Source organism: Octopus sinensis, linkage group LG4 (genome assembly GCF_006345805.1).
Source record: "Octopus sinensis linkage group LG4, ASM634580v1, whole genome shotgun sequence".
Taxonomy (NCBI): domain Eukaryota; kingdom Metazoa; phylum Mollusca; class Cephalopoda; order Octopoda; family Octopodidae; genus Octopus; species Octopus sinensis.
In genome coordinates, this window is record NC_043000.1 from 58,914,560 (window position 1) to 58,937,440 (window position 22,881).

The window sequence follows — 22,881 nt, forward strand, 5'->3', positions numbered from 1 at the left end:
TAGGGTACTTGATTCCACGCAAAAAATCTGAGTCTTTTTTTTTTTTTTTTTCTTCGTGAAAATCGTGCGGGTGATTACCATTTTTTTCATTTACTATCACGATCAAAATCTAATGTAATACATTTTTAAAAAATACTTAAATATCAATTCCATCGTGCCTTCGGAATAGCTGTCACAATTAAAACGTTTTTTTGGGGTGGGGTGATGGAGGGGTTCGTCATTTTATAATACTGCACATTCTGAAACAATTGTAATTCACATGTTAAAAAAAATATTTGTTTTCAGATTTCTTAACCGCTTCTTCTACCCCGCCCCCAGACAACAAAAATGAATTTATTAAGCTGCTAATAGTCGCTGGAGCTGCGACTTACACAAGTGGATGTTTGAGAAACAAAACTAGAATCTTGAAAACAAATTTTGAAGAGGTATCTATAAAAGGATAATTTCACTTGTTTGAAATGGAGAAAAGAATGATTTTAGCGTTCTTTCGATAGCTATACATGAAAAGTGAGTCTTTGTTCGGCAATTTCCGTAATTCTTTTTTCTTTCTTTCATATTCTGAATCGCTTGTGCTTATTACACTTTTGTGTATGTATATGTACGAGGGGTGCTGAAAAGTTATTGGCTTTAAGGGTGTCTCAAAAGGCCTGGTTGGAAGCCCAACCTTCCAAGTTCAGGACTTTGAAAAACTGAAGGACCGCTGCAATAAGTGTGTGAATCTGAGAGGGTATATAAGTATACACGTATTTATGTGCACGAATGTATATATGTATACACACACACATATATATACAGTACTTACTTACACAAATATACACATACACACAAACGCACGATACATAAACATAAGCGATTCAGTGGGTGGGGGGTAAAGGAATAAAACTGTTCACGGAAATTGCCGAAGAAAGACTTTCACTTTTCATGTACGGTTATCGAAAGAATTGAAGAGAGGCAAACACTTGCTGCTCATATCGTAGGCAACAGTTCGTAGCATTTTTTCTAAAGTGGCACAGTTGTTTCCATTTGTTTTTTCTCTACGTTTTCTAAATAACTGAATATTTCGTTTTGAGGAAAGGAAGGAATCTTGTCGAGAAATACAGATACCCTAAACTGAAAGATGCACACTCTTAGTTTTGTCCGGGGAATGAAAAAACGGTACGTAAATTCAATTTGATATGAATTATATCAATTTCTATTTGCTTTTTTCTGTATATTTTCTAATGTAAAAAAAGTAATGTTGCCATAAGTTGTTCAAGTTCCCCTTCAATACAAACGCTAATTTAGGGGAGGGGAATATAAACGGCGGAGGTAAAGAATACGTACACCGACCGTTTTCAGCGTAACAAAAACCCTAACCTTTAAACATCGGGTGTACGTATTCTTTATTTTCGCCTGGAAACCCTGCATTTAGAATGCAGAACTTTCTATATGAAGTACGCTACTAATTTTTATCTGAATACCCGTGCACCACACAGTCCCACTCCAATCTGCATTAGTTACACACTAAATATAAATTTGTCAAAGTCTTATATACGAGGTTTTGACAAATATGTAATGAGTGTGCAAAATGCGGGGCTAATGCAGTTTCGCATCTCTCCTTGAAAAATCCCTTTTTTGAAAACATTTTTTCGGAATCCTACGTTGTAGATGTCGGAGATTACGAGTATGCAAAAACAGAATTTTTTTTTAATTTCACACACACACAAATTTTAAATTTTTTCGAAATTTTTTTTCCCTATATTTTAGATGACAGATTCTGAATATGCAAGAAACCACGTTTTCAAAATTTTTAATTCAATAAGCATATAGATATGTGTATAGATAGATATGAATGTATTCCTGGGGCTAAAAACAACAGTAAAACCGTCTTCTATAGGATCGCCACATTTAGTTGACAAATATATTTTATGAATAAACGGATAGGAATAAATAGATAGAAAGATAAATAAATGGATGAAAAAGTTCAAAATTTTAAATTGGGGAGGAGGTGAAATTTGAGCCCCCTATTAAACTTTATAACATTAATTATTAAACATTGTTTCTCATAAAATGGTGTATATTTAATTTGCATTCAATTATTTACGATTATAAACACAAGTAAAACGCAAATTCTTTTCACTTTAATGTTTTTGTCTGTATTTAAATTCGATTTGCACATGTTCGTCAATTCGCTACGATCTCTTTAAAGTAGATAAAATCTAAAATTTAAATTAGCAGGTAAGTTGTTTTTTTTGTTTTTTTTTTTGCATATTCGTAATCTCCGACATCTAAAAAGTAGGAATCCCCCAAAAATGCAATTCAAGGAGAGGTACGAAACTGCATTAGCCCTCCCCCACCACAAATGCTCCCCTAGGTTATTCACTTTAGACGGTGACCCAAAAAAAACAAGACTGACCAGATAAAACTTACACTAATATCCTTTAATTCACCATTATCCAACATAAAAGGAAAATATTAAATAATGTAAGTATGTAGGTCAGTGGACAACTGGAAATGAAGAGAATAATTTAAAGCTGCTTAGTGATTATCTCCTTGTTTATTATAATGTTAGCGATTATGAAGTTCTCGTTCCCCAAGCGCTATTCATAACGTAACATTTAAAAGATTGAAACATGAACACTTCATTCTTTGTTTTTCAACTGATAACCTGACATAAAAAAAAAATGTAAACCCCATCGCGGAAACTACCGGTTATGCAAAGAAAAATATAAACAATCTGGAATTACCATACAAGAGGCACGCACCTTAAGATAGGCATATCACATACCTAGATGTGACAGAATAGAGTAGGGTGGAAACATGTTAAAGACATTTACCACTAATGACAAATTTTTGCTGAGAACACCGATTTTGGACTATACTGAAAACACCAGAATTGGTACCTTGAAGTGTACAATAAACGCACGCATCAAACAACATTCGTGTAGCAAATAACAAAAATATTAAATAAAGGTAGAATCACCTTGTAATCACACTAACTGAAAAGCAATAACCCAACTGCAACCGTAAGCCATGAAATACAACAGAGTATGATGACCCTCTACAAAAAAAAAAGAATCTAGTAACTAAAGAATTAAACTAAGTGGGGCTGTGGTTCTCAAACTAATAAACATCAGCACCCACTTACCTACTGACCTCCAGAAAAATGTTTTTACTCCTCCTCCTCTTTCTAAATGAGAAGACAAAATGTTTGCATCCATCTTTCTTCGCCATCGAGTTAGACACGCTTAAAACCCGATTTCATTAAAGATGGCAAACTGTCCACTCACTTTACAATTTTAACAATTCCCCTCCCTCCGTACCAGAAGGATAATATAAAGGCTCATGATTTAGTGGTTAGAGGTGTTCGACTCACGATCGTAAGGTTGTGAGTTCGATATTCGGCGGTTCGTTGTCCTTGAGCAAGTTTCTTTATTTCACATTGCTCTAGTCCACTCAGCTAGCAAAAATAAGTAGTACCAGTATTTCAAATGGCCAGCCTTGTCACATTCTGTCATGCTGAATCTCCCTGAAAATTTACGTTAAGGGTGCGCGTGTCTGTTGAATGCTCAGCACTAGCATGTTAATTTTAACGAGCAGGCTATTTCGCTGATCGGATCAACTGGAACACTCATCATAATCGACGGAGTGTTAGTGATATTCCTACAAAGGCCTCCAACAGAAAAAAAAAGTATTAGTTCGCTGACGCATAAATTTATTCTTTTTTAATCTAAATATTAATAAATTGCAAAAGAATTATTCCATATATTAGAAAAAAAAAAGATAAACAAAAACATCTTACGTTTAGACAATACACGGAACTGTAAGAGGAAGAAGAAAAATATCAGTTAGGTATGGATATTTTAAAACTTCCGTTTCCAATGACTGATATATTGGAATAATTGTAGTCTATATTTAGTTATAAAACACTTTAAATAAACTAACTAACTAACTATATATATATATATTATATATATATATATATATATATATATATATAGTGAATAGTCATACTGCGTTTGCAAGCAAAACAAAAAGGATTCATGATAAATAAGTCGTCTGCTAAGAATATACAAGTCAACTAATTGTTTTTGTATTTTGTATATTTCCTAATAGAAACCACTTACTTTTGGTATAACACACATTATATTCTAAGAACATATAAGTAAAACCTAGTTGGACGAAATAGAACTCATTACGGTTATAATTGAATAAGTTTTTATTTGTAGCTTATTTTTTTTCACTCGGACAGAATTTACGATTAAAATGTATTTGTGTGGACATGCATTGAATATGTAAATACTAGTATTTGCTGTAAAGTCATATTATTCAACTTATGGTCTCCTTGATCTTTGATTCAAGAATTTTCACGCACATAATGTGCGTTTATACGAGTTCAACACTATGCTCCTAACTTGTGGACTAATTTACCATTCATTACAAGAACGGGGTTATATGTCTGTCTCTCTCTCTCACACACTATAGAACCTTGTAGCTTACTTGAATCACTTTGTAAAACGAGTTTAAGACTGAGAGATTCTTAAATGAAGAAAGGAATAAATCTAATAACCTTTTCAAACAATCGGTCTATTTAGATCAGTATCTTAATAGACCGATAAATCTTCGTTTATTTTTTCATGTTAAGTCTTTATGCTTGAAACATTCTTTTTTTTTTTTTTTTCGCATTGTAAGAAACTGTGTTTGTAAGATACATAGAACTTGCTTTAAGAGATGTATCTAAGACATACATATAGCTTACATTAAAACTTGCTTTCAAAATATACATATATGCAATAAAACTTCTTTTCAGAATATATATATATATATATATAATGCGATTGGTTGCATATATATACTTATATACATACACACAGCAACTTGCTTTCATTATATATATATATAGTCGAAATTTATAGAAAAACAAAAGACGAAGACAGGTGTATGAACAAGCAAGTAAGTGTATTAGTTTGACGCTCGGGAAAATAAAGTCATACGTTTCGGGCTTAGGCTCTTCAACAGAAAGGAATAAGAGAAAATAAACAGAGAATGAAAAAACTTGTAGCTTTCAGCGGTCTAGCATGGCGAATGATATATATACATACTTTTGTTTAATAATATATCTATCTGTCCAGCGAAAATGCATATATCCACAACTTGCTTAATATATAAAAGTGAGTATCGGCTTAACTACATGTTGGTTCCCCCTCAACTGCTTTCTCGTAACTTTCTTTAAAATGATTATATATATATATATATTAATATATATATATATATATAACTTGCTTAGTTTGCATTGAGAATGTACACACCATCTGCAGATATATATATACATAACTATAAGAAACAAATGTATGGTTGTATATTTTATGTATGTGTATATTTATATATATATACACACACATACAATAAGTCAGTTGCTGTGTGTATAAAACACACAGAAAAAATAAATATATATATTCTAAGAAAGTGCTTTGTAAAAAGATTTGGGAGGAAATATCTAAATGGATGAATTAAAAGTAAAGCAACAAAAAGGAGAAACTTAAGAATAATAATAATACACAACAGTGGCTATTTTCGCAGGCAACAGGAGTTCTGGTATTTCAATATTTGTAAATGAATATACATGATTTAGATTGAGTATTATCAATAACAGTCGAAACATAAAATGAACGAAACTCCTCATTTAATGAAAAAATATCTCAGACAACGAATGTATTGAAAAGAATAACTGTATAGAAATAGATGAAGCATTCTATTAAATATAGTCCATTGACAATGTTTATGATACAATATGGCCACTGATGCAGTCGTTCGCTGAAAAATCTGGCATACACCTGAGTAATTGTTTGCAATCTGATCTGACTAAAAGAGTTTGAAACATTTTTCTGAATACAGCATCGAAATTTCAATTCAATGAAGATCGTGAAGAATTTAAGGTTTAATATTACAATAAAAATATTTCAAAATCTATATGATGAGTCTTCCAAGTGTTTTAACATGTCAAGAATGGAGAGGTTATAAATGAAATCAGATGTAAACAAAAGCTATTTAAAATTTCTCTCTATTCCACCAGACTATCTCTAATTTCATATTCTGAATGCATTTTGTCAAATATAAAATTAGTCATAAAATCTGCAGCACTCGTCGCTTTTATTGCTTAATACTACAACCATGGCCTATTAGTCAGCTAAAGCATACAAGCAAGCAGGCTATAGCCGACATTTGTAAATAATCGCCACAAAGTGAGGGATCAGCTTTTTCTGTAAATCAATACTAAAACGATCCCTCACTTTGTGGCAAGTGCCCAGCTTCTCTACCTAAAATTATTTTGTCCGTAAACATTTATATTAAGAACAGATACTTAATGAAATGTTGAAAATAAAAGTATAAACAAAAAAGTTCTGACAAAAAACATCTTACAGTATTTCATCATCAGATCTATTAATAAAGAGAAAGCTCCGCTCGTCTGCTCATAATGAAAATTACCAACATAAGCTTTAGTAGTAGCAATATCACACCAAACAGGGTATAGTAACGATCATATATCGTCTCTAAATCATTTCTTACAGAAATTTTTAACCAAGTAAATGAAGGATTCATTTTGTTGAAAGATATTTAATGATATTTTATAGAAAAAGTCAAGACAAGTTGAATTTATGCCATACGTATGCTGTCGTCATTAAGCGGAGGTTCAGTTTTCAGTTTATTTATCAATTTAAATGAACCTCCACTTCTTGTCAACACATTGAGAATAAGAAAGCGTAATAATTAGTCTCTTACCTGTATAACAGAAGAGGCTTTCTGAACTAAAATATCCAAAATAAATGTCATTGCTAAAAGAAATAAATATAAATCCAAGCTAAGCTTTTTTTCCTCCGTTTAAGAATAGCAATCGCTTAGTTTTAATCCACTCCTTGGACTACCATTTTTCCCCGTTTTACGACTACTCACACTGCTTCTCCTTCTTGCGCAGACAAATACATAGTTATGAGTGAGGGTGTAATGAGAAAGACAGACACATACACAAAGAGAGGGGCTCTCTCTCTCTCTCTCTCTCTGTCTATATGTATGTGTGTGTGTGTGTGTGTATACAAATAATGTGTGAGTGTGTGTATTATATGGAGGTATTTCTGTTTGTATATCTAAATATGTATAAATATATATTCTAAATGTGTGTGTATATGTATCTATATATGTGCGTATGATAGGGCGAAAGAGAGATGCGTATGAGAAGCATATAATAATAATCAGTCTTTTCTTTTTCAAGGTAATTGCGAGGTGGCAATGAATTTTTTTTTTTTAGTGCACTAATTAATGCTTGTTTAGCGCTGGTATTCTCTAATAGCATAAACTATAACGGCGCCAAAAGAAAATTGTTAGTAAATTCGTTAGTAACTTAGCAGGGCTTCAAAACTCCCTCCGGGTCTTGACTCACCCTCTCTACTGAAAACAGTTTTTCTATCTCTTAGTATGCACTAGTGTCGTACTCCCTCTCTATTTAAATCTTTCATTACCCGTCTGTTTCACCATACACTCTAGTTAATCATCTCTTTCTCTATCATAGTTCGACATTGGTTTACACCCTTTCTATTTAATCCTCTGCCCTCTCTCTCTGTTTTTGTGTCTGCTTTACATTATCGTATATAACAGACTCTTTTTGACGTACATCGTCTTTGAGATACTCCGTCTCTATCTCCAACTTTATCTTATACATTTATCCCTCACTCTTCTTTCTACTTATCTAAATTTAATATTCGCCCTTTCCTTACTTCATTCTTTCGGTCATTGTCTTGCTTCTCAAGTAGCTTTGACATCAGAAATATATTTTTCTTCAAACAAACATTGCCTTGATTTTTTTTTTTTCATACGCAGTCGCACAACTCACTACCAGTGTTTATATATTCACATTATTTGATATTCGCTTTAATTTCCAACGTGACTTATCATATAAAGTCTTTTCTCTATACTAACTTTCTTTGTAAATGTCAAGCTTTTAAAGCAATTTCACATATTGAGCAAAAATATATATCGTTAGATATAATAACTGTTATAATTTCAGGGGTTAGTATGTATATTTGTAATTATTCAGAATTCCCTACGAATTTCAGACGAATGGGGGAACTAGTGCACTACTGGAAAACAGGTCGACCGATACTCAGACACACAAAGCAATATCTCTCTTTCCTATACATTTTTTTTTTCTTGGTATGTACTTTGTCCCTTAAATCCACAGCTAATATTCCATTTTATGTTTAAAGAAAAAATAAAATTTGTCACTTATGATCTACATAAGATTAAATTTAACATTCTATCGAAAATAATTTACCAGGACTTTGATTTTAAAATGTGGGGAAAAGGCGGTGGAATGATATAAACGGCCGAGCGCCAGTTTAAAACGCTTTGCAGTATTTAGTTTCGACCGTAGGCATTCTGAGTTCAAATGCCACTGGGGTCGTCATTACTTCACATTTCTCTGTGATAGATGAAATAAGTTATCAATCAATCAAGTACCATTGTTAAATTCAATAGACTTTTGTGCATAATTCTTCGCTGAATAAAAGAAATTGGTTTAAAAATACTGAAAAAGAAATACAACAAATATGTTGTAATTGTTTCTACTATAAAGCACATTGTTTATGAATATGCTTATTAATACTATGAATTATGACGGCAGTGATATTTCGCTTCTTTTTGGAATAAAAATTAATAAATGTGTCGAAAGGTTAAATTTTAAAGAATGTTGACATCCGGGTGACTTAATGCTACTGCTGATTAATTTAACATATATGGACAAACGCATGCACACTCTCCCTCTCCCCATTTCTCTTTCTTTCCTCTTTATCTTATATCTATAGATATATGTAAACATATATATATAGATTGATATGGATAAGTATAGATATATGTAGATAGTCTCCAGCAGCTAAAATCGTATGATAAAACAATTATTAAAAGCGAATAAAATATTACAGCGTCCTTCGTGTTAACACCAAAATGGCGCCGCTACATGCCACTCGTTCACTCAACTCATCATCCAGTTACAACGATGTCTATGTCATCGGGGTTGGAATGACCAAGGTAACAACATAAAATGCCTCTAGAATTAATATTAAGACTTATATATGTATCTATATCATTGCTGATAGTCAATTGATCACTTTATAAATAAGTCACTTGCCAGAATAACTCATTTATTTTTTTGGTTTTCAACATTATTTAAATTTTTTTAATGAAAAATCAAATACTATTTTGTAGTCCTTTTTTTTTTTTTTTTTTGCTTTTGCTAAATATTGAATATCGGGGTTTACCCAACTGTTTATTTTTGTATTTTCTGTTTCCACGCTTTTGGGTATGGATTGTTCTCCAAACTATTCTTGATGAATTAAGTACACTTTTTAGTTGTTCTTTCTTATAGCATTATATATATATATATATATATTAGTTTGTTTTGATTTGGTATCACGTCTAATATTTAGGGAAGTGAAATCTGTTACATTTTTTAACCTAGGATTCGAAACCAAATCTTGTACTTATGTTTACCGATCTTTAACCGACTTGACAACACAAGGAAAGGGGCGGTCTCTTGATCGCTTAGAAATAACGGCCAAAACATAGGGAAGACACATTACGTTTAATGTTGTTCTAGGAACATATTAAATAAGTGAAAATAAAATGAGATAGCCATGGCTAAAATATTGTTAATCATAGGTTATTATGTTCGATGAGAGAAGAGGTGGGTCTAAACAACATTGAGACACGAGCCAACGAGTGAGCTTTCTACAGAATAATTTGACCTGAAAGAAATAGCAGAAAAATCTGCTTCGGATCTACTTCAATCTTAAATAATAAATTGTTTTATATTAATGCTACATACACATAAAAAAGGCGAAGTGCTCTATTTTATTGTCTTCGATCAGAGGCCTGTTCAATTAGGATGACTTGGAACACTCCGAGATACAAGCCAACAAAAAGCCCTTACGTAGGCGCCCATTCTGTTGGAAACAGCAGCCAAATATCCTTTAGTCACTCAACTTTGTTGCGTGCTTTTTCTGATTTGAGTATTTAGTTCGAGCTGACAGGTTGTTAGCATGCCGGGCGAAATGCTTTGTAGTATTTCGTCCGCCGCTGCGTTCTGAGTTCAAATTCCGCCGAGGTCGACTTTACCTTTCATCCTTTCGGGGTCGAATAAATAAGTACCAGTTACGCACTGGGGTCGATATAATCGACTTAATCCGTTTGTGTGTCCTTGTTTGTCCCCTCTGTGTTTAGCCCCTTGTGTGGGTAGTAAAGAAATAGATTGTTAGCATGCCGAGCAAAATGCATTTCGTCCGTCATTACGTTCTGAGTTCAAATTCCGCCGAGGTCGACTTTGCCTTTCATCCTTTCGGGGTTGTTAAAATAAGTACCAGTCGAGCACTGGGGAGGGGTCGATGTAATCGACTTAGTCTCTCTCCCCCGAAATTGCTGGCCTTGTGCCAAAATTTGAAGCCAATATTTACTTCGTTTTATGTTTGACAATCTCTGTCTTACACACACACACACACATATACATACATACCGTCACTTGCAACCGAGTATGACTTGGTAGCATTTAAGTATGCTTTCGCTAATTGTTTTTAAGTGTCTATAGTATCTAGCAGACACTCCGAGACTGGTGGAGAACGGACTCACAACTTTCGTTGTTATTTAGAAATACATCAGGATTCGGTCAGTTCTATTCCTGAAGTGCGAAGATAAAGGACTCTTTGCCGAACGAACTGGAGAACAGCTTGACTAGTTCTCGCTGCCTTAATCCATTCATATTCGTCCTACAAGGAGAGAAAGCTTCTTCGAGTTATGAGTAACAGGCGTTTTTATGTAAAAATGACATCTGTACATTCACTGGTTGCACATATAAAATAAAAGAGCCCCAATATTGCGACAGCGTACGTGTGGAAAAATTTGGAATAAGTTAACTCGCATATGCATCTTTAACAAACATGCATTCGTACATTCTGCCTCCTGCGTAGACCCGTTTGATAGAAGACAATAGGATCGAAACTAGTTCAGTTACTTTCCAGTTCATGCTCCAGATGTAGATAGCTCCATGCATAAACATAAGGCTGAATTTGTTTTTATCAAACATATGAACTTTATCACAATTTATCCATGCACTTATTTAACCGTTAACATTTCGGAGGACGCCCAATTTCTAATAAATAATGATTTTAGATATTTTCTCTATTAGCTCCACACTGATATATCTCATATCCACTTGTGAATGCAAATGTTTGGATATTTTCTTTTTACTGATTATTGATTAGCCTTTCTACTTAAGGCACAAAGCCTGAAATTTGATGGGAGAAGAATAGTCGATTACATTGACTCCAATGTTTCACTGGTACTTAATTTATCGACCCTGAAAGGCTTTAAAAATAATTACTGGGGTTGATACATTCGACTAAAAGGCATAGTCAATCTCGGTGGAATTTGAACTCAAAACGCGGCAGACGAAATATCGCTAAACGTTCGCCCGGCGTGCTAACGTTTCTGCCACCTGATTGAAATAACTAGATTATTATTTTGTTTACTATTTCAAAGACACTTGAAAAATCTTTAGATTGTCGCTTGACTTGGTAATATCCTATTCGCCCTCAAATCACACCCAATCGCTTTAAGTAAAAGAACATGTTGAATACCGTTGTCCACAATTTAGGCACAGGTGTGGCTGTATGATAAGTTTGCTTCCCAACCACATAGTTCCGAGTTCAGTCCCACTGCATAGCATCTTGGGCAAGTGTCTTCTACTATAGCCTCGTACGGATTAAAGCCTTGTGGGTGGATTTGGTAGACGGAAACTGAAAGAATCCCATCATCATATATATATATATATATATATATATATTATATATATATATATGTAAAAAAACAAAGTTCCTTCCCGAGCCACATAGATCTATAGGGCCGGTTTCTATGACGTATATATTCCCCACCTGGACAGGACGACGGTCCGTCGCAGGATTAATCATTTTTGCCAGCTTGTGTTATTGCTCAAAAACACAAAACGTCACCCGATCTAGGAATCGAAACCACAAACATGGGTCCATCACCCTAATCACTAAGCCACGCGCTTCCATCGTGTGTGTGTGTGTATAAATAAATATAAGATCCAACGATCGAGGTGTAGCAAGAAAGTTTCAACCAATCCGTAGTAAATATAAAAAATAACTTTCATGGACAATAGTGGTATATTGAGACGGAAGGTTGTAGATTTTTTTTTCTTATTGAAGTGTGTGTGTGTGTTTGTCCCTACCACCACCACCACTTAACTCGTGTTGGTGTGTTTACATACATGTAACAAAAGAGACTGATAGGATAAATACCTGGCTTTAAAAAATAATTACTGGGGTTGATACATTCGACTAAAAGTTCTTTAAGCTAGTGTCTGGCATGGCTGCAGTGTAATTACTGAAACAAGTTAATAAATATATATATATATTATGAAAAAAGGCCTATAACTTAAGTACCTTTGTTGAATGGTCTTCTTGATCAGGACTGAGCTTTCTAGGAAAACTTAATTCTACTTGCCTTATGAAATTTAAGATTAGCTTTGGCTTAGTTAGTAAGAGGATGGGGTGAGTTAGATGTGTTAGTAAGCCATGATTAGAAGAAATACTGAACATTTTGGGTGGAGTCTTTGATGAAGGGTTCTGTCTAAAACATTAGATATTTCCTTTCATTTAATCTCATTAACAAATATATTCTTCTGTTTAGCTACCAAAGACATATCCTTGGTTTCTGGTTGAGCAGTGCCCTATAATGTATCCCAAATTGAAAAATACTTATAAGAACTGGTACTTAGCTCCTCTGTTAAAAGCAAAAGATAAATCTCTTGCAAAATGGTTTTTCTACTACTTGCAACATTCTCTGAAAATCCAGTACATATTCCTTCAGAACAAGAGCCACGTGAACTAAAACTCAACCTTACAAATGCATTTAGTCAATAGTCCAATAACTAATCTACTTGGCCTTTTCATCTTTTCAAACATCTTAGCCAGAATAAACAACAGATCCACTACATTGATCAACATAAAGAAATTACATCTGGCCAACAAGGAAGGACTCATTTGGATAATAATGTAATCTGAATTACAGTTGTGTAGAAAACAGATGGGAGTTTGGGACAACAATAAGGTTCTTTCTTTATCTACTTAACATTATTGAATATGAAGCTGAACTACTGCGTGCTTAACTTTAATGGGATGATAGATGAACTTGTTTTTGATGATCTTGAAACTATAAGATCCTGAGTTCTGTCACTTGCCCCATCACAACCTCTCAAGTTATATTCACAAACTAGGACCAACATATTGAAGCCAATCTTTTTTTTTTATATTTTTTGTTTGTTTTTTTTTAGCATTGATCTAAATTCATTTATTAATAAATTCTAAAAACTTAGATAAATCTTTGGTGATCAGTTAATCATATTGAGATAAACACTAAAATGATGACTCTATTCAAAGTTCATAGTTCAGCTTATCTTAAATTATATAAAAACACATATTTTTAGAGTCCAGTTTATTGCTTTTTGATAACATTATTTATTGTTGTTGGCAGAATCAGTAACACGAGATAAAATATCATGCGGTATTTAGTTACATTGTTTTATGTTCCAAATTCAAATCTTGGCCAAGTCAACTTAGCCTTTCATCTTTACAAGTTAATAAATACTAGTCATTTACTAGGGTTGATATAATTGCCCCAAAATTTGTGATAATTTACCTATGTTGGAAAACAGACTTTGAGAAATTGGTAAAAGAGTTTGTTTTTTCAATTAAATCTTTCAGTATTATAAAGAATTACAGTTGGCCTTATGTATTAAGTGGAAGCTTACTGAACAAAACATTACAGTATTAGTATCTTATCCCTAGTACCATAATTCTATGTCTGTACCATATGTCTACTGCAAAGTCTCTTCATGCTTGGTGGTTCACTTTAGCAATGGTAAGTATGTGAAGTCAAAGGAAAACTATTTCTGTATATATTGACCCTTTTGGAGATGACAAAGGACCAAGATATCTGGCACTTTGCTGTACTCAAGAAGACTCATCCTGCACAGTAGAAATGTTAATGCTGCCACTCCAGTGAAGAGGATTGACCTACAAGAGCCTTGTGCCAGTGCCACATAAAAAGTACTTGTGCTACTGCCACATATAAGCACTTATGCTAGTGCCACAATAAAAGCACCCAGCATGCACAGTAAAGTAGCTGGCATTAGGAAAGACATCCAGTCATAGAAACCAAGCCAGATCAGACTGGAACCTGGTGCAGCTCTCCAATGGCTTGCCAGCTCTGATCAAACCATCCAACCCATGCCAGCATGGAAAAGGATGATGATGATGAGCCACCACCACCACATCTTTAAAGATCAATAATTATGATAAAATAAATAGTTAATTTAATCCTAAAACTTTTGAAATCTTACAATGCTATGCATTATAGATTTAAAGGTAAGCTTCCAGCAAGCCAAGTGCAACACTGTTTAACTCTTTAGCATTCAGATTATTCTGTCAAATGTAATGCCTATTTATTCATGAAGCCAGATTTGTCCAGTTTGAACCTAAATCATGTAGAATATTTGAGCCAGATATGGCTGGTTTTAATGTTAACAGGCTAAATCCACAGTTGGAGCCATTTCACTTGATTTGTGTTGCTATTGCACTTAGGAGAGACATCTTCTTCACAATATCATGTTTCTTCTACTCCTCAAATACAAGTTCTTGGTTCCTATTCAAAATTAAATCAATATTTAAATCAGTATGTGTAGCATTTTAAATTAGCATTAATAAAATAGAGATAAGAAAGGTTCCATCTGAATAATTTACCCAAATATGCAGTGCACCTACAACCAAATGAGTTGTGGGACTTACTAATACCAAATAGATTAGGTGAAACTTCCTTACAGAAAGAAACATCTTGAAATAAAGTTATTGCATTGTTTTGGGAGTATATTTTGATTATTAGTTTATATATATATATATATATATAGTTGCCTAATTGAATTTGTAGTGTAATATGAACTTGAAGAATATTGACTAATATTAAAGGGATATTAGCTAACTTTTTAACATAGATTAAACTCATAACATTAAAATGACAGTTAAGTGATCCAGCTCTATCATAAACTAATCAAGCATTTATTACTCAACTTCAGACTGCATTAGGTTTCTCTGCTAAAATTTGCATTGTATGATGTAGTAATAAATCTTTGTACAGAGAATACATCGTTTCACCTGAAGCTATCCTAAGGCATGAGCACACAGGCCAGTTACCTGCAGACCCAATGCTAATGTGTATGCTGCTGTTATGTACATAGCAGCCACAGTACATTGCTTTGTCCAGATGCCTGACCTGAACTTAAGATAAGTGATTAGAGTCCATTGGTTAATAAAGATTTTAAAAAGAAAATTATTTAGTAATTTTTATTGTTTACAATTTCAAGTAAAATGTTTTTATGGAAATTGTTTCATTCATTCATTCATACATACATACATACAGGCATAGCTGTGTGGTAAGAAGCTTGCTTCCCAACCACATGGTTCTGGGTTCAGTCCTACTGCATGGCACTTTGGGCAAGTGTCACCAACTAAAGCCTTGAGAGTGAATTTGGTAGATGGAAACTGAAAGAGTTTCGTCATATATATATGTAAATGTTTGTTCTTTGTTTGTCACACACCCCCCACCATCGCTTAACAACCGATGTTAGTGTGTTTACGTCCCCGTAACTTAGCGGTTTGGCAAAGCAACCAATAGAATAAGTCTTGGGGTCAATTTGTTCAACTGAAGGCGGTGCTCCGGCATGGCTGCAGTCAAATGACTGAAAAAAGTAAAAGAATAAAAAATACATATAAACAAACGAACAAAGTATAGTGTTCTGTTTTTGCTTTTTTTTTCCATTTTATTTAGAAGTTTTCCTATCCTTACTTTAGCCAGGTCTCTGATTTGTATGTTTTCTTTAATATCCAAAGTTGTCTCCCTTACTTGCCAAAATAAATTATGTAGAATTAATCATTGACTGTATCGCTTTTTCCTCACTGATTATGTTTTTAATCAGCTTTTTTTAATGTTGCTTGCATTAAATATGTCATCTACGACTTGACTACTGTCTTATATGGTTGGCGTCTCTCTGTATATATTCTTTACATAAAGTAAGCAAATAACTCATAAATCAAGTCATCTTGCTTTTTATTGTATGCTTACTAAAACATTTTCAGTGTATCCTGGCCAAATGATACAACCCAAAATTACTGCTAAATTTCAATACATGTAATAAGCATGAACCTTTTAGGGACTAAATAAGAATATTTGATCCCAAATCGTTAATAATGCAGAAGTAATTAACCAGATGCACTTTATAAAATTCTCCAATATGTGGTACAAATAAAGAACTGTTGTCATTGTCTTCCTTGTGTTATGTTTCAGCAACACATTTCATGGTATAAATATTCACTGAAACTTAAGTGTGCCTTACTTCTCACTTTCATTATATTTGGACACTTCTTGGTATTTTATTACAATTTGTTCTACAATTGGTGTCCTCAGAATTTTCATTATGATATTCAAAACTGGTTCTGATACATGCAAAATTATTAAAGCATCTGAAATATTGTAATTTAACATTTTCAAACCTGAATACTTTTTCCCACAGAATAAAGCACTTCTGAATAAACTTGCTATTTATTTTCTCCAGATGCAGACAACAAACTGTATTACTGTAAAAATTTAACATTATACTAAATTCGTTAGTTATTAAAGACAGATTTCATTTGGCTGTTTAACCCTTTAACATTTAAACTGGCCATATCAGGCCCAAACATTCTCCCTGTTTTAGGTCCAAGTTGACCAGATCCAGCCTCTCACACTTATTCCACAATGTTATTCTAAAAATAAACAATCACATCATCAAAATCTTGAAGTTACAAGATAGTGCTGTATTAAAAATGATTAAAAGTGATTAAATAAGCATTACATTTGACAGAATAATCTGAATACAAAAAGGTTAAGGATTTTGCTTACCAAACTTTCACAATAAAAAGTGTTCAAATTTTGTGTGATTCCTATAATGATTGACTTCATCAAATTAATGTTATTGGCTGTTTGAAATTCTAGATTGTTGTTTCTTAAATAATATTAATGAGGATTATCACATAATTGTCAAAAAGCATATGTACTGTTCTTGATTCCACATTAAGTCCAAAATCTTAACTTATTAACCATAATTAATGCAAAATGGGTACATTTCCCAATCTACACTATAAAGCATTTGAGTTAGTACTTTCCTCAATACCCAATGACTTTCATTTATCAGTTCCAAGCATTTTTTAACAGTTATTTTAACCATACAAGTGTAGGCCTGGCTGTATTGTTTAAAAAAGTTCACTTCAGGTTCAGTGTCATTGCATAACTTTTGGGGCAAGTGTCTTCTGTTGTAGCCCCAGGCCAACCAGAGTCTTGTGAGTGGATTTGGTTGACAAAAACTGAAAAACCCATCGTTTGTATGTATGTATTCACACATGTGTACACGTGTATGTATGGGTCTGGGTTTGTTTACCTTTGCACTTCTCGAAAAACCATGAACTACAAGCAGTGATGATGTCATTTCCCCTATCAGTGAATCATATACTGGGCTTTGTATCTTTGAAGATATAAGAGATCCCTTACTCGAAAAACAGGTATAGGTTAATGACAGGAAATTTATACAGCTGTACAACAATGCTTCAATAATATATTCATCTAACCTATGTTAACATTGCAAATTAGATGTAAAAACTAATTTTGAAGAATACTTTTATTAACAAGCACAGAACTTGTTTTGTACTTGTAGCTCATAGAACCATTCTGTGTATTCAGTAACACTGGCTTATTTCATCTGCATTATTCAATTCATTTACATACAATTATTGAGGCAAAACAAGACAGTTTGTGGATTTCCATTATTCCCTATTTATAACATCAACACTGTCCTTCTCAATGTGTGCTGTCTTGTATTTCATGTTGTGCCAAATTTTCAAGACAACCAGCATCTGTTGATTTGAAATTCTTATGACCTGACATTTTAGCACACTCTTCGGACTCGTGTGTCAATGTTGAACAAGTGGCAAATACACTTCATTAAATTACACTAGTGAACCACTGTAGGCAGTTTCTGTGATGTCTAGTTATTTGCCTTTATACTTTTCCCCCAGTTTCTTCATTGAATTTCTTGCAGTGTTCATTACAGATTATTTTGCTGATACATTACATATTTACTTTTAAACGTTGGCACTCTAATTATCTCCAGTCGCCAAGTGATTGGCTTTTTAATATGGCCAATTAAAGCACTTACCACAGTTAATATCAAATATCTTCATGGCAGAAGTTAAAACAAAAAAAAAATCAAAAACAAAAGAAATACCAAAAGTAAAAGATGCTTACACTTTTCTATCTGAATGCATTAATTTATTAGTGAGTCAGTTCATGTGGCACATGTGTGTGCTTATTGCTATTGGAAGGGGATTTGGCTGCAGTTGCTAGTGCTCAAGCAAATTGTGTTGGTACATGCTAGTTAGGATAACTAGTACACCATTTAACAGTTATTGTGTATATAATTGGTGCTTACTTTTAAAGACTGCTACCAATTAGTTTGGAAAAGAAATTTTAAATAAGTTTTTACATTAAATTTAGAAAGTATTTTTTAATATGTAATTCTTTTTACTAATTCATTTGTTCTTTAAATTTTACAACTTTAGTTTGAAAAACCTAGAAATCGTGAAGACTTTGACTATCCAGATATGGCTTTTGAAGCAGGTATATGGCTTTTCTTGACATCAGTAAAGATCAGTTTAAAGATACTAATATATTCATCATCATCATTGTTTTAACAGCCACTATAATGATATTAATTTTATTAATCCTTATAACTAACATTTAACAGTTTTCTATCATCTCAGCTCAATACTGAAGTTCAAAAAATTATTAACCACAAATCTATTTTGGGGCAAGACTAAAAATATTCTTAGAATGGATTAATTCATATTCTCTGTGGAATATTACAGAATTTTTATGCTACATTTATCAAACCTTTATAATCTAATTAGAGAACATACATATTGCTTCAGCATTGAGTTTGAATGAAATCAAACAATTCAATTTGTAATTTTTCAGTCATCAGACCTACATGCATTCTCTTAATTTTTCATTTCTAAAATAATTTTAGAACTATCAAATGGTGTTAAAATTAAACATATTGAAATATAATATTTTACTTTTTTGTATATAATACTTGAGTAATTCACTGAATTTTTATTTTTGTTGCTGTCAAGGTACCAAAGCTCTACATGATGCAAGTATATCCTTTGAAGATATTGAACACGCAGTTGTTGGCTATGTTTATGGTAAATCAATCACTTCACTGAAATATTAAAATCATTTTAATCTTTTTTTTTTTTTTCATGTTGTCTTTAATCTTTTCTGAAAATAATTATGATAAAACAAATTTGAGCTTGTATTTTCCAAAACCTTAAAATATTGTGTCTACGGCAATGAGTCTGATATGACCAATTTTGTACCAGTGTTTTGAGTTGAAATCCTTTTGTGAGTTAATAAATACCACCAGGATACTAAGTCAGCCAACTAAAACTCATTTCTTACAGACTGGCCAGTACCAAATCAAAGCATACAAACTAAAGAAAAGTGCAATATAAAAGGTTCTCTACTTATCATCTAGTTTCTTTAAGAGATACTTTTTGGGCAGGTATATAAATTTTAGCCAAGGTTTCAGATCCGTCCCATTAGTTTATTAGTTCAAATCCTTTCTCAGACATTCTGATATATAATTAAGAAAGTTACTGTTTACCCCATAATTTAGGAAATTGGTAGGAGTATTGCTTTACTATAAAATTATCAGGTTGTTATGACAAACAAATCTTAGAAAAAGAGTTGTTAAAAGAAAAATTCCTGGGAAAGTAACCATGTTGTCAATCGTAATTATTGATAATATGACTAGTTTATAAAGAAAAACAGCAATAACTGCACAGACAACTCACTCAAGTTTGTAGTTGTGAAGAACAATGACTTTTCACATTGATACAAGGCCATATATTTGTAAAGGAAATGCAATGTTTACTCTGCAAGATTTGAATTCAGAACATGCAGGAATAAAACCAAATAATGTAGAGTATTTAGTCTGGCACTCTTCTATGTCAGTTACCTAATTATAATGATTTCTTATATTGGTACAAGGCTACAAATTTGTAGAGGAGTATAATTGATTGAATCATCTCTAGGAGATGTTAGATACTTATTTTACTGAGCCCCACTCAAGAATAAAGAATATTATTTCATAATATAGAAGAGAAAAAAATAAATACCTCAAGGCATTAAAGCTTGGCTCTGCAATGTTTCTACCACTCTCTTAACTTTGCAGTAAAGAATAATTAATATTTTCATTTTCAAGTAAGGAATGACAAGTGTTAATGAAATAGATATTATTCTGGGATAGAGAAAAGTGAACTAAATTTGTGAATTAGTTTTCAGTGCAGATTTATAAATAAAAGTCACCTGCTTTTGAAAAGCATAACTGCTAATCCTAAATTCCACAGCTGTCTATTAAGACATTTATCTCCCTTGGTAGGAGTACTGGGTTTTTACATGTGCCTTCTCCGCAATCCAGCATTATAAACTTACAAAACTCATCGGTTATGATATTCTCACTCCTTACAGAGTGTACTAAAATCACCTGTGATGTGCAGTTTGAATGAAGTAACCTGAGACAGTAAAAGCTAAGTGTCTTTACCATTGACTCAGTGTATGAATAAATCTGAAATAGGAGTTATGACCCTTCCACCAGCACATGTATCCTCTATCTATTAATAAACAAAAACATTTGTGTTTGCTATCAGCTGTGATAATGCTTTAGATTTTCTTAATCTGCTTATTCTCCTGTTTAACATTTACCAATGTTCAAACTGAAGAATGGGCTCCTCTTATCTTCAATAATGATCAAATGAATATATATTGGATCATCATCATTGTTTAACATCCTCTTTCCATGCTAGTATGGATTGGATGGTTTGACTGAGGACTGGCAAGCCAGGAGGCTGCACCAGGCTCCAATCTGATCTGGCAAGGTTCCTACTTCATGTGGCAAGATATTAAAATATGAGGTAGGGGAATATGAATGGAGCTAATTTCTATAGGGTGGGGTGGGGGTCCAGAGGTAATGTCTTCATGTTGGGAGAAGCAAGTGGTTAACAGAACTGAGAGAGGCTGGCCAAAGACAAAACATGAGGAAATCAAATTGATATTAATTGTATGTGAATTAAAAGGAAAATGTTTCAGCTTTGTTTTTTTTTTTTTATATATATCGTGCTGTGGGCACATAACAAACACCATCCGATCATGGCCGTTCGCCAGCCTCATCTAGCACCTGTGTCGGTGGCACATAAAAACCATCCGAAGACCCGGCAAGACTAGTCAGGCCATAACCCATGGCCCCTACCTGGGACGTAGTCAGTCCACCTGTGCATACCTTCCTCCTTGTGATACTTGTGAAGGCCTGTTGAGGCAAGTGAAAATCAAAATCAAATCAAAATAGATGAACATCAATGGAATTTGTATCTTTGTGGTACCAGTGCCGGTGGCACACAAGAAATCCATCCGAACGTGGCCGTAGTCAGTACCGCATCGACTGGCCATCGTGCTGTGGGCACATAACAAACACCATCCGATCGTGGCCGTTCGCCAGCCTCATCTAGCACCTGTGTCGGTGGCACATAAAAACACCATCCGAAGACCCGGCAAGACTAGTCAGGCCATATCCCATGGCCCCTACCTGGGACGTAGTCAGTCCACCTGTGCATACCTTCCTCCTTGTGATACTTGTGAAGGCCTGTTGAGGCAAGTGAAAATCAAAATGAAATCAAATCAAATCAAATCAAAACAAATCAAAATAGATGAACATTAATGGAATTGTATCTTTGTGGTACCAGTGCCGGTGGCACACAAGAAGACCATCCGAACGTGGCCGTAGCCAGTACCGCACCGACTGGCCTCCGTGCTGTGGGCACATGACAAACACCATCCGATCGTGGCCGTTCGCCAGCCTCATCTAGCACCTGTGTCGGTGGCACATAAAAACACCATCCGAAAACCCGGCAAGACTAGTCAGGCCATAACCCATGGCCCCTACCTGGGACGTAGTCAGTCCACCTGTGCATACCTTCCTTCTTGTGACACTTGTGAAGACCTGTTGAGGCAAGTAAATCAAAACAAATCAAAATAGATGAACATCAATGGAATCTGTATCTTTGTGGTACCAGTGACGGTGGCACAACTTTGTGGTACCAGTGCCGGTGGCACACAAGAGAACCATCCGAACGTGGCCGTAGCCAGTTTCGCATCGACCGGCCTCCGTGCTGTGGGCACGTAACAAACACCATCCGATCATGGCCGTTCGCCAGCCTCATCTGGCACCTGTGTCGGTGGCACATAAAAACACCTTCGAAGACCCGGCAAGACTAGTCAGTCCACCTGTGCATACCTTCCTTCTTGTGACACTTGTGAAGACCTGTTGAGGCAAGTGAAAATCAAATCAAATCAAAATAGATGAACATCAATGGAATTTGTATCTTTGTGGTACCAGTGCCTGTGGCACACAAGAAATCCATCCGAACGTGGCCGTAGTCAGTACCGCATCGACTGGCCATCGTGCTGTGGGCACATAACAAACACCATCCGATCGTGGCCGTTCGCCAGCCTCATCTAGCACCTGTGTCGGTGGCACATAAAAACACCATCCGAAGACCCGGCAAGACTAGTCAGGCCATATCCCATGGCCCCTACCTGGGACGTAGTCAGTCCACCTGTGCATACCTTCCTCCTTGT

The 22,881-nt window shown here is 34.2% G+C and overlaps 1 protein-coding gene across 2 annotated transcripts in view; it reads left to right on the forward strand.

Annotated features, from left to right (window-relative positions):
* The first annotated feature begins 1,080 nt into the window (after positions 1 to 1,080).
* LOC115210783 (non-specific lipid-transfer protein) overlaps positions 1,081 to 22,881 on the forward strand; it is a 78,906-nt gene continuing 57,105 nt past the window's right edge. Inside the window, exons 1-3 of one of the 2 annotated variants that reach the window (XM_036502012.1) lie at positions 1,081 to 1,155; positions 18,747 to 18,804; positions 19,320 to 19,391. In XM_036502012.1, coding sequence (XP_036357905.1) covers positions 18,789 to 18,804; positions 19,320 to 19,391 — 88 coding nt within the window. In that variant the 5' untranslated portion in view covers positions 1,081 to 1,155; positions 18,747 to 18,788. Of the gene's footprint in view, positions 1,156 to 8,839; positions 9,058 to 18,746; positions 18,805 to 19,319; positions 19,392 to 22,881 lie in introns of those variants that run through there. The other variant, XM_029779510.2, reaches the window with a different exon arrangement.